This window comes from Maylandia zebra, linkage group LG5 (genome assembly GCF_041146795.1).
Source record: "Maylandia zebra isolate NMK-2024a linkage group LG5, Mzebra_GT3a, whole genome shotgun sequence".
Lineage (NCBI taxonomy): Eukaryota > Metazoa > Chordata > Actinopteri > Cichliformes > Cichlidae > Maylandia > Maylandia zebra.
In genome coordinates this window covers 14,913,578-14,926,170 of record NC_135171.1, presented here as the reverse complement: position 1 = coordinate 14,926,170, position 12,593 = coordinate 14,913,578, and the positions used below count along the sequence as shown (strand labels likewise).

The window sequence follows — 12,593 nt, the reverse complement described above, 5'->3', positions numbered from 1 at the left end:
ACTCAAAAAGAACAAATTGTGTTTACAGCTGTAATCAGTCTGCAGTCTTTGTTACTTTCAATACCTTGAAAACTGAATCTTGTCCTTCAATGCAGTTGCCATACAAAAAACAAGAGACCAACATTTCCTAACGCATGTTTATGTTCATGGTTCCAGGATTTCACACCTGCAGGTCACCCGGCATGTGACCACTAGGTCTCCAGAAAGTCTTCTGCCTTTTTGTTTTCTGCAGCGTAAACTGTTGGCTAACGTTCATCATCACTCAGTTTGACACGCCTTATTAAATGCGTGCTCCGTCACTGAAACGACAGTATGGGCCAGTCTCTCTCTCATCATTTTTACACAGGCACCTGTAACGTACACGAAACTGAGGGAAAACGAAACTTACAGCCAGGCTGACGATTCGAAACTTCTCCGGTTCAGTCCGTCTTCTTCCGACACAACACTTTAATTTTAGCTGCATTCATTTGTTCTTTCGAAGAGAAAAGCAATCACCATCATGAGCACTCTGAACCAGCAGTATGAGGAGAAAGTCCGACCCTGCATCGACCTCATTGACTCTCTCCGCTCTCTCGGTGTAGAGAAGGACCTGGCGCTGCCTGCTATCGCCGTGATTGGAGACCAAAGCTCGGGGAAGAGCTCTGTGTTGGAGGCGCTGTCCGGGGTGGCACTGCCGAGAGGCAGCGGTGAGTAAGAAAGAAGCAAATAAGGAATAATTATAAAGGTTCAAATGAAGAAATAAAGAATAATAAGGGATTCTGACGCAGCATTCACAGATTTTTTTTAACCACGTCAAAAGACACACCGAGCTGATACATCATACTCCAGTGTAGACTGGGAATAATCAGGGAAATGAATAATCCTGGCTTTTAAAACGTTCACTCTGTTGTGCCTTCACTCAAGGTTCCAATATAGTTGAAACAAACTAGGTTTTGCAATACCATCATGCAATGTGTTAGAGGTGGAAATAAAGAGCCACACTACAGCAATGGCCTCATTTACATTTGGAAACATTTATAATTGCTTCTCTTCCCTATTCATACTGTTACCAAATATTAAGATGTGCTGTTGACAGAGTATCAAATAACTCTTGTGCTGTCTGACACAGACTACTGTTTTTCATAATTTCATCAGATTATCTTTAATTTTTTCCCTTTTTTCTTATTCACATTTCATTAATCTAGGCATTGTAACAAGATGCCCTCTTGAACTCAAGATGAAGAGAAAGAAAGAAGGAGAAGAATGGACTGGAAGGATAAGTTACCAGGGCCACGAGGAGGAAATAGAAGATCCTACAACTGTGGATAAAAAGATTGAAGAAGGTACAATATACAAACACATAATTACTAAATCTGGTTGACTGAGCTACCGGATCTTTAAGGTTTCACTGATCAGTCCTGCAATCATTAGTTGTATCATGTTATGTTTGTCTGTTTGTACCTTCAGCTCAAAATGAAATGGCTGGGGTCGGAGTGGGGATCAGCGATGAGCTCATCAGTCTGGAGATCGCTTCCCCTGAGGTCCCGGACCTGACCCTCATCGACCTGCCCGGCATTGCCAGGGTGGCTGTAAAAGGACAGCCAGAGAACATCGGCGATCAGGTATCATAGTTGAGGGTCCCCCTGAAAAACTTCATAGGGACTTCTTTGGTTTTCATAGCACCTTGGGCAAATAACAGGTAAATAAGGCAGATGTGGTTTGCTCCATAAGTCTCTGGACGGTGACATTTTTGTAGTTTTGTCTCTGCACACTAACTACAATGCATAGTAAGTCAAGCATTCAAGTGCAGACTTCATTCAGTTTTAATTCAAGGAGTAAATAAAAGTATTGTTTAATAATTACAATCCCTCATTTTCAACAGTTCAAAAATAACTGGACAAACTAACGTCATTTTAAATATAAGGATTATTTTAATGCAAAGGTGAAAATCTTTTGCAGTCAACGACTGCTTGAATTCTAAAAGTTTGTGTGATTTTAGGTTTAGATGGGTGTTTTCACTTTAAGAATAGGAAGTACCGTAGAAAGAACTACATGCATGGTGTGAATTTATACTTTCAGATAAAAAGACTGATCCAGAAGTTTATCACAAAACAAGAAACCATCAGCTTGGTGGTTGTTCCGTGTAATGTGGACATTGCAACCACAGAGGCTTTGAAAATGGCGCAGCAGGTGGATCCTGAAGGAGAGAGGACTTTGGGTAAAAGGACCCCTTATAGTGTTTCATAAAGCTATAAAACTTCATTCCACAATCATACTGGCTTCTTTTTTGAACATATTTGCAAATTCCAACTCAGTCTTTTAGATGTGACAGGTCTAAGTTCACTTTAAAGTTGTCTTCTCTCTCTCTTTATCTCCCTCTCTCACTCAGGTATCTTGACTAAGCCTGACCTGGTGGACAAAGGCACAGAAGAGAACGTGCTTGAAATTGTCCATAATGAAGTCATCCACCTGAATAAGGGCTACATGATTGTCAGGTGCAGGGGTCAGAAGGAGATCACAGAGAAAGTGTCTCTGACTGAAGCCCTAGAAAAAGAGGAGATGTTCTTCAAAGATCATCCCTATTTCCAGTAAGTTTTTTTGTTTTGTTTTGTTCTTTTTTTGTTGTAGGTTTGTTTGGGTGCGAATCATCTAGTAAAGTACTGAGAACCTGTTTTATTCTTGCTCCAGCACTCTTTACAGTGAAGGCCACGCCACTGTTCCTAAACTAGCTGAAAAACTCACCCTTGAGCTGGTGAATCACATTGAGGTGATTTTTTTTCTGATTTTGCGTTCTTATAACAAACGTCCTGTACAACCAAGTGATTAGCTGTAAGGTGTGTGACCCTGCCGTTTGATTTACAGAGATCTCTGCCAAGACTGGAAGAGCAGATAGAGGATAAACTTGCTCAGACTCAGGCAGAGCTGGACAGATATGGTAATGGACCTCCTTCTGATATGGCTGAGAGACTCATCTTCCTCATCGATGTGAGCTTCCTTACCACCCATAACATTTATGTGACTACGTTCATTTCCTTGCATTTCTGCTTAACAAACATCAAATACCTCTAACACGTGTGTGCTGCAGAAAGTGACCGCATTCACTCACGATGCCATCAACCTGACTTCAGGAGAGGAGCTCAACTGTGGAGAGAGCTTGAATGTTTTTTCTACTCTCAGGCGAGAGTTTGGGAAGTGGAATGCCCACCTGGACCGCTCTGGACAAAACTGTGAGTCTTTTTATTTTTACTGAGCTGGTGTATAGCAGTCCATTTTCACATCTCTGATGTATACCATTCGTGTTGCAGTTAACAGGAAAATTGAAAAAGAGGTGGAGGTATATGAAGACAAGTACCGTGGAAGAGAACTACCAGGCTTTATCAACTACAAGACCTTTGAGGTCATGGTGAAGGAGCAGATCAAACAGCTGGAAGAACCAGCTGTCAAGAAACTCAAGGACATAGCAGGTGATGTTACAGTCTAGGCAGTACATATTGGATAATTACTCACTTTTTGTCCTAGTTTTGTGATTTTCTGAGTAGATGCTACATTGAATACCCATCCAGTGAGTTTTGATGCATTTGGCTAAATTTGAGCACACAGAATGCTTTTACATACCTCTGAATTTAGCCTGCTGCTTCAGACAGATATGAGATGGTCATTAAAGAGCAGCGTGTCAAATTCACAGTATACAGGTTCAGGCAAAAGTAGAGGCACTGCTGTGTTTTAACGGATTAGGTGGTGAACTTGAGACATTTCTATATAGAATGACTTTTGTTTCATAGCTTAATAAAACTTTGTTCCATAGATCTAATGGCTTATTTCCACGTGTTTTTACAAAATGTAGATGTTTGCCAGATTTGGAATAAGCGGTCGTGTATGCCTTCAATCTGAAAAGTGATCTCCACGGTTATAAAAACATTTTTCTTCACTGTTCAATGTTTTTAGTGCTGTCTATGTTTAACACTTACACTTACTACATTTTCTTGGTTTTGGCAAAGCAACTGACTTTGATATCTTGCACTTTTGCTTGTTGGACCTCTTTTTCTTTTTAATAATCCTCTCTCTAAAACTGAGGTTTGGCTGAAACTATTGAAGTAGCCTGGATTACACAATAGATTTACCCAGAAATATGCTGCACCCATGATGCGATCACTTCAAGTTCTGTGGTTTTATTGTTTATATCTGTTTTCTCTAGATGCTATTAAAAGGGTGTTCCTACAGCTGGCCCAGAGAAGCTTCACTGGATTTCCTAACCTAATAAAAACAGCCAAGGTAGCAATCGTCTGAGTTTGCCTCTGTTTTACTGTTTAATCGTTATCAGCATTATGTCAAAGTATCATTTTTGTCATTTTAAGAAATGTCAGACTGACTGAAAGTCTTTTTCCAGGCAAAGATCGAAGCCATTAAGCAGGATAAAGAGGCCACTGCTGAATCAATGCTAAGAACTCAGTTCAAGATGGAGCTGCTGGTGTACTCCCAGGACAGAACATACAGCAACAGCTTGAGTGAAAGCAAGCAAGAAGATGAGGAGGAGGAACACAATCACAGAGGCAAGCTGCGGACACCTGTGTACACCAAGGATAACCATGCTACACTTCAGGAACTGATGCTACACCTTAAATCATATTACAAAGTAAGTTTACTTTATGTTTAGTGGAAAAATATATGGACAAAATCAGTGAGTGTTTACACAGAGGCTATTTTTGGAATTATTCATAACTGTCTTTTCTACTTCCTCTTTCAGATTGCTGGGCAGCGTCTGGCTGATCAAATCCCACTGGTGATCCGCTACCACATGCTGCAAGAGGCTGCCATCCAGCTGCAGAGGGAGATGCTGCAGATGCTTCAAGACAAGGAAAAGTTGGAGTTCTTGCTGAAGGAGGATTCTGACATTGGCACCAAGAGGGCTGCTCTGCAGAATCGCTTCACACGCCTCATGAAGGCCCGTGCATACCTGGTCGAGTTCTAGATGTGAATGCTCTGCAGTCAGTGGTGCCAGGTGATGGGAGACCGTTTATATGTACACATGTAGTGTAACATGTAGCACTCCATCCTAAATTATGTCTTTTAGGGCTTAAGGGCTCTGTAAACTCTCTGGTTTACTAGTGTGAGTAAATTCTACTAAAGTGCTTTTTGTTCTTGTTTAAATGATTTTGACATCACATCACATAACTTTGTTTAAATAAAGAGGTTTTTTTTCTAACTTGACCTTTCTGATTATATTTTAAGTGTCAGATACTTAATGACGCGTTCTAATTTCTGAGAATTCTATTCATTAAAAAACCATAACAAATCAAACCGAACTGCTTCGGTTTGGCTGAGATGTTGAATTCATCAGTTTTAACTCAAAACCTGAGTAAATAACTGGGGTGGCTGTGACTCAGGAGGCAGAGCAGGTAAGTTGCTTAAAAGTGCTTTGATTGTTCAGTAGAAAAACGAGATAAGAACCAGTCCATTACCTTTACACTTTGTAACTACTTAAATTACTTTAGCTCCCTCTTGTGGTTTCCCACAGTAAATTAAAAACAGCAAAACAAATAGTTATATTATAATTTTCGGATTATAATATTATTATTATTTAAGTTGAAGTAATCAGTTCTGTTTTACATAAATATACATCAACAATGTTAATATGAATCTAAAATTTGGTGAATAAATTAAACAAAGCAGGTGTGGACAAGTCAGCTTTATTCAAAATACATTTTAAAAAAGTATCAGAGACAACAAAATCAATTAAAATCAAGTTGTTTTAAATTCAGGATCTCCACATATTCACTCTCCGTTCTCTGCAGGGCTCTCCTGACTGTTGTCGTCATTGTCTGATTTCTCATCGTCTAGAAAACAGAAAGTTGATCAGCGAGGTGAGGTGACACCAAATGTGCTAAGATGCACACTTTAACAGCTACTTAAAACAAAAAGCACTCACTCTCAAGGGTCTGCTGAAGCTCCTGTATGGTACTGAGCAGCACATGGAACTGCTTCTTCCGCAACTCCAACTGAGTGGAACAAAAGCAAGATTTTAACAAGTAGGAATTTTTACTGCTAACTAAAAGTTAAGTTAAAACTAAAGCGTTTAAGAGATATTTTGGTTTTACCTTGGCATCCACATTCTCCTTAATGTGAGACAGCTGTTGGAGTTCTTTATCAAGCGCCTCAAGCTGCCTGCAAAGAACAAAGTAAAACTGAGCTCATAGCCAGATCATCACAAAAGCTGAAAGCACATACAGTTGTGGTCAAACGTTTGGAAAGAACATAATATCATGGCTCTCGAGTTTCCCGTTATTTCTACAACTCTGATTTTTCTCTGATAGAGTAATTGGATCAGATACTTCTTTGTCACAAAAAACATTCATGAAGTTTGGTTCTTTTATAACTATATTATGGGTTAACAGAAAAAAGTGATCACGTCTGCTGGGTCAAAAATATACATACAGCAGTGCTAATATTTGGTTACATGTCCCTTAGCTATTTTCACTGCAATTGGACGCTTTTGGTAGCCATCCACAAACTTCTGGTTGAATCTTTGACCACTCCTCTTGACAGAATTGGTGCAGTTCAGTTACATTTAATGGCTTTCTGACATTGTTTCTTCAGCATTGTCCACATGTTTTCAATGGGGTTTAAGTCAGGACTTTGGGAAGGCCATTCTAAAACCCTTGTTCTAGCCTGATTTATCCATTCCTTTTACCACTTGTGATGTGTGTTTGGGGTCATTGTCCTGGAACACTCAACTGCGCCCAAGACCCAAACTTTGGGCTGATGATTTTAGGTTATGTTGAAGAATTTCAAGGTAATCTTCCTTCTTCATTATCCCATTTACTCTCTGTAAAGCACCAGTTCCATTGGCAACAAAACAGCCCCACAGCATAATACTACCACCACCATGCTTGATGGTAGGCATGGTGTTCTTGGGGTTAAAGGCCTCGCCTTTTCTACTCCAAACATATTGCTGGGCATTGTGGCCAAAAAGCTTGATTTTTTTTTCGTCTGACCACAGAACTTTCCTCCAGAAGGTCTTATCTTTGTCCATCAGCAGCAAACTTCAGTTGAGCCTTAAGGTGCCGCTTTTGGAGCAAGGGCTTCCTTCTTGCACGGGAGCCTCTCAGTCCATGGAGATGCAAAACACGTTTGACTGTGGACAATGACACCTGTGTTCCAGAAGCTTCTAATTCTTGGCAGATATGCTTTTTGGTGATTCTCGGTTTACTCTTTACCCTCCTGACCAATTTTCTCTCAGCAGCAGATGGTAGCTTGTGTTTTCTTCCTGATCGTGGCAGTGACAAAACAGTGCCATGCACTTTACACTTACAAACAACTGTTTGCACTGTTGCTCTTGGGACCTGCAGCTGCTTTGAAATGGCCCCAAGTGACTTTCCTGACTTGTTCAAGTCAATAATTCTCTTTTTCAGATCCATGCTGAGCGCCTTTGACTTCCCCATTGTACCATTTGTGGGCGTTTGTATCCAATGAGCCCTCTTTAACTGGCCTCAGAGAAGTCCCCAGCTGTCGTCACTCATAATCACTCACAAGAAGTTAAGAGGTCATGCTATGAAGCTCCTTTCACTGACAACATTCTAAGTCACCAAAATTGCTAATTCATGTTGCTGTATGTATATTTTTGACCCAGCAGACGTGATCACTTTTTTCTGTTAACCCATAATATAGTCATAAGAGAACCAAACTTCATGAATGTTTTTTGTGACAAAGAAGTATCTGTTCCAATCACTCTGTAGGAGAAAAATCAGAGTTGTAGAATTAACGGGAAAGAGAGCCATGATATTATGTTCTTTCCAAGTGTATGTCAACTTTTGACCACAACTGTAAATTCGATGCATTTAATTTAATGCAAAGATCTGACTAACCAGAAGGCAAGGACTGACTTACTTTAGTGTTTCATGTCGGTCTGGGTGCTGCTGGATAACCTTAGCTAGAGCATCATACTCTGGAAAAAGTATGGAAAGAGAGAAGTTGGACAAGTTACATCTTATATACATAATGTACTGGTGAGCGAAACAGAGTTTTGTGAAGTAATAGAAGAATTTTAAGGTAATTTTATATTGTAATGGGAGCCAATGAAGTTCCTTCATCACTGGGGTAAAGTGGTCAAATTTCCACACACCAATTAAGACAGTAGCCGCTGCATTTTGAATCATCTAAAGACATCCTGATGATTGCAATAATCTGACAAACTTGACATGAACACATGGATCAAACACATAAGTCATTTTGAGATAAGAATTTTCTAACATTTGATATATTTTTAAGTAATAGAAAGAAGTTCTAGTAACCTCACTCATGTGGTTATCAAAACTGAAACCACCAAGATGATGCCAAGGTCCCTGATTTGCTCACTCTGTTTCAGAGAAACTATTTTTATGTCCCAGACTTTTGGGACCAACAAAAAGTGTTTTGGTTTGGGCTCTGTTCCGTTCTAAAAAGCTTTGAGACATCCAGCAGTTAATATCATCAACATAGCTCATTAGTTTTTTGCGAACAGACGTTAGATCGTCAGAGGAAAGTGATAAGTACAAACGTGTATCATCCGCATAACAATTGTAGGCTTTATTATGGTTCTTTAAGACAGCACCAAGTGGGAGCATGTAAAAGTTAAATAGTAATGGACCAAGGATAGACTCTTGAGGAACCTCTGATTGATCTAAAACTGCTAACTGAAACATTAAACTTCTACCCTTTAGATATGATGAGAGCCAATCAAGAGCCTGACCTGTTAAACCAACTTTGTCCTGAAGCCTATGAATTAGAATCTCATGGTCAACTGTGTTCAAAGCAGCAGTGAGATCAAGAAAAACTAAAACTTTCAGGGAATCATTATTGATCCTCGAGTCATTGATGACTTTAGTAAGAGCTGTTGCTGTGCCATGACTGGTTCTCAACCTTGATTAGTACTTATAAAAACTATGATTTGAAAGGTATTTATTCAGTTGTTTGTAAACTTTTTCTTCCAAATGCTTTGCTGAAGAATGAAAGATTACAATTAAGGCTAGAATTATTAATGATCAATGGAGCCAGGTTTTTTTCTCTCGAGTAGCAGTGTGATTACAGCACATTTAAGGGAAACGGTGAAACACACATTTAAATAGTTTGGTGGGGATAGGGTCAAGTAAATGGGTGTAAGGCTTTAACTGATGTCAAGATCTTTAGAATTTACAGGTGAGAATTGACAACAGCTGGAGGTATAGCTTGTAGAAGGGGTACATAACAAAACGTGAGTCTTTTGTCAATAGGACAGCTGACTGAATAGCTTTCTTACCTTGGCGATTCTTTCGTATCCTCTTTGCCCTCTGAATTTCTTTTTTGCATTCTGCTATCTTCTCATGTGCAGATGTAATGTTTTGTTCTGTAGTATGGGGACAAATTAACGAGTTGGAAAAGCAGGTAATACAAAATGTGACTTGTAAACAGTTGCGAAGATAAATGGACAGTCTCACAAAACCCAGTCCTACCAATGTTGGAGTAGATTTTCTCATAATTCTCCATTTCCCGAAGATTCATGTCGTAAACCATCAACGTCTTCCCCATGGAAAATTCACACTGAGCCAGAATGCCCAGCATCCTCTGATACTGTGTGAATCTGAACAGAATTACAGCACTTTTTATGACTCAGACCAAATTCTTCTAGGCGATTTTAGAGAAATGCGTGGCAACCGAGTTGGGTATGTAGAGCTCGCTTACCCTTCCTCCGGGGTCCCGGGAGAGTTGCACCATTTCGTGAAACTCTTCAGGAGCAAATTGATTCGGCGGTCATCTCCGGCTCCATCACCGTCAATGAGAAGGCGTTTCCGAATAACTTCATCTGGAATACGGGCGAAATAACAGCCATTCAGGTACAGCAGGTAACGCGAATACACCGGCTAACAAGGCTACTTGATGTTAGCTGTATCCAAAATAACCCACGTCTCCATGCACAACTGGTTCGTTTTTGACGGGTATGGGTATGTGCCTGGGTATAGTAGTATTTCTAAAGGTTTAGATAATTGTTACTACTCATAGGTGGTATGACTAGCTAATATAAATGAAGAGAACGGTTACTTACCATCTGTAACAGCCCCCATGTTTGTGCTGCGGCTTTGCAAAACTTTATTGAGCAGCAGGAAGTGGACAGTCTCCTGCTCTTCTTCTGGGGTTTAGTCCTCGGTTGGCAAGCTAGTTTGAAAAATTACTTCCACCAACCGGACTGGAGTGGGCAAAAATAGGTGCCATTGGATATTTTATGAGACAAGTGAAACCTTTAGTTGGAAAAAAAAATGCAGAGCGTTTTCTTTTTGATAAAACTTTATATGATGAGTTTTTTTTTAACTTTGGGAAGAGCAGAACAACACGGACGTATATTGTTAAAACCATGTTTTGGTGATGACATGATGACTGATGACATTTATAGAGTGTCTTAATTTGTGTCATGAACCATCGCACTAAACTGATTTTTTTTTCTTCAAACAGACGTATAACTTTCTTATATGTTTTGGAATAAATTCTGCAAAGTGCTATAAGTGTGATCTATTTTTCTTTTTTTTTTTTTCAACATTATGTTTATTAAAGTTTTACATATATACATATATAAAGTACATACACAAACAAATTTACACAATAAACGAAACACAAGGTACATTCAATGAAAGCACTTGAGTCCATGAGACCTCTGACAGATTTTAAAGAATAACTTTCAGATTGCAGCATATGGTTGTAGTCCTGTACAGGAAATAGCTAGGCTGTCCCTGTCTCACACAGTAAACCAGATAGATCTTTATTCCCAATATACTGGATGTAGCGCCCCCAAATTTTCTGGAAAATTTCTTGTTTATCTTTTAGAGTATATGTAATTTTCTCTAATGGTAAACATAAAGACAATTCTTTGAACCAATGTGAAATACTTGGTTTGCCAAGACTCCTCCACGTTAGAGCTATCACTCTCTTTGCTTGTAGTATTCCCATGTTTATGAAGATTTTTTCAAAATGATTTATGTTACACCCTACAGGATATAATCCCAGTAGGAAAAGTTTGGGATCCATCACAAGTTTAATTGACAAAATCTCCTTTATCATTGCTCTAACCTCTTCCCAAAACTCCTTTATTTTTGGACATGACCATAAACAGTGGAGCAATGTGATCTATTTTTCTTAATTAGCTTGCATATAATACTGTGCGAAACTCCTAAACCACCCCTCATTTATTTATATTGTGCTGGAGAAATGAGAAGTAGCTACAGTTGTTTATTGAAATGTGTGCAAACATCCATGGAAATATATTATATAAGGCAAACACTGAGTTTTACAACGCCAATTCCAATTTTACAATTGCAGTTGGCTTGTCTGTCAGTGTATGATTGCCTTTATTCTTCAAGATAGCCTGAACTCTCTAAGGTAAGGTTTCCTCTGAATTTCTTTGAGCAGTCTTCAGGAATAGTTCTCCAGGTTTCTTCAGAGCTCTTCTTTGGATGTTGGCTTCCTTTCTTTCTGTTCTCTGTCCAAATGATATCACACTGTGTCAATAATGTTGAGGTATGGATTCTGGGGAGGCCAGTGTATGACATGGTGTTTCATTTTGTGTTTTTCTATCCAGGTATACTTTTACTGCACTGAAAGTGTGTTTGGGATCAATGTCATGCCGGAAAAAAAAAGTTGTTTGTCAATCAGACCCTTTCCATATGGTGGTGCATGGTGAATCAAAATTTGACAGTACTTTTATGTATTCATATTTCCCTTGGTTTTAACAAGATTCTTGACACCACAGGCTGAAATGCAGCCCCAAACCATAACATTCTCCAATGTGTTTTACTGATGGCTGTAGGCACTCGCTGTTTTAACTCTCTCCTGGCCTCCTCCATACATAGTGATGATTTGAACCAAAATTTCAACTTTGGGTTCATGACTCCATAATATCCGTGCCACTACTTTTTCAATTCAGTTCTTGTGTAATTTGGCATATATCGTCTTGTGTCAGGTCTTTGCATTTTTTCCTATTTCTGCAGAATATGTCTCTTATCTAGTTCTCTCTACTTTTTTAAGGACACTGCACGTTTTGACACCCTGCAGCCATGTTCAAATTCCCAGGGACTCTTATTTGGGCAGGTAGTTTGAAGCATTCGCTGATATGAAAACTGCAAATAGAATCATCAATCAAACCTTGTAATAAAAAAGTCCTTTAAGAGTGTTCTGACTTTGCACCGAAACTAGGTTTTAAAACCCCCCCCAACCATTGCTTCTGTTATAGATTTTAGTTCAGGATTCTTTCATTCCCATATAATAGTTATCTCTGTTTTTGCCCGCAATTATTAGTTAATCGATTTAAATCGTTTAAATCGAATTAAACATATGTTTGGTGAACGTGTTGTAGTATTTTTTTATTTATTAATTTTTTTAAATTGCACATGTTAATTGTAATGATTTCCCCTATCACATATCTCCCAGGCTTCATGCAATTGTAAATACTGCATTTAACAGGGGAATAAAATAAAAATAATAAAGAAATAAATTTAAATAAATAAATAAAATCTCCTGGTGAAGAAGTTCGGCGGTGCCATGCAGTCATTGGTCAGTTCGCGCTTGCGTCGTGGCGCGGTGACGTTTTTCTCTGTCCCAGAATGCAGTCTGGTAAA

General features: G+C 39.1%; 2 protein-coding genes across 2 annotated transcripts; one reads left to right on the top strand and one right to left on the bottom strand.

Annotated features, from left to right (window-relative positions):
* The first annotated feature begins 307 nt into the window (after positions 1–307).
* LOC101477155 (interferon-induced GTP-binding protein Mx) lies at positions 308–5,187 on the top strand. The gene is made up of 12 exons (XM_004545282.5): positions 308–686; positions 1,185–1,322; positions 1,447–1,601; positions 2,059–2,197; positions 2,369–2,567; positions 2,668–2,746; positions 2,842–2,964; positions 3,065–3,206; positions 3,285–3,443; positions 4,175–4,251; positions 4,367–4,612; positions 4,724–5,187. Exons 1-12 carry the CDS (start codon positions 500–502, stop codon positions 4,946–4,948), a joined length of 1,869 nt encoding a protein of 622 aa, XP_004545339.2. The 5' UTR covers positions 308–499; the 3' UTR covers positions 4,949–5,187.
* A 463-nt stretch (positions 5,188–5,650) lies between these two features.
* On the bottom strand, positions 5,651–10,165 carry thoc7 (THO complex 7). The gene is made up of 8 exons (XM_004545283.3): positions 10,034–10,165; positions 9,673–9,793; positions 9,444–9,571; positions 9,251–9,337; positions 7,864–7,921; positions 6,075–6,141; positions 5,906–5,975; positions 5,651–5,813 (listed from the first exon to the last, which is right to left on the bottom strand). Exons 1-8 carry the CDS (start codon positions 10,050–10,052, stop codon positions 5,752–5,754), a joined length of 612 nt encoding a protein of 203 aa, XP_004545340.1. The 5' UTR covers positions 10,053–10,165; the 3' UTR covers positions 5,651–5,751.
* Positions 10,166–12,593: the final 2,428 nt, after the last annotated feature.

Coding starts and splice junctions, on each gene's coding strand:
- LOC101477155 (XM_004545282.5), top strand. CDS start 500: ATGAGCACTCTGAACCAGCAGTATGAGGAGAAAGTCCGACCCTGCATC. Junction 2,747..2,841: donor AGCTGGTGAATCACATTGAG/GTGATTTTTTTT, acceptor TTTGATTTACAG/AGATCTCTGCCAAGACTGGA. Junction 2,965..3,064: donor GACTCATCTTCCTCATCGAT/GTGAGCTTCCTT, acceptor TGTGTGCTGCAG/AAAGTGACCGCATTCACTCA.
- thoc7 (XM_004545283.3), bottom strand. Junction 9,338..9,443: donor GAAAATCTACTCCAACATTG/GTAGGACTGGGT, acceptor CCCATACTACAG/AACAAAACATTACATCTGCA. Junction 6,142..7,863: donor GACCGACATGAAACACTAAA/GTAAGTCAGTCC, acceptor TGTTCTTTGCAG/GCAGCTTGAGGCGCTTGATA.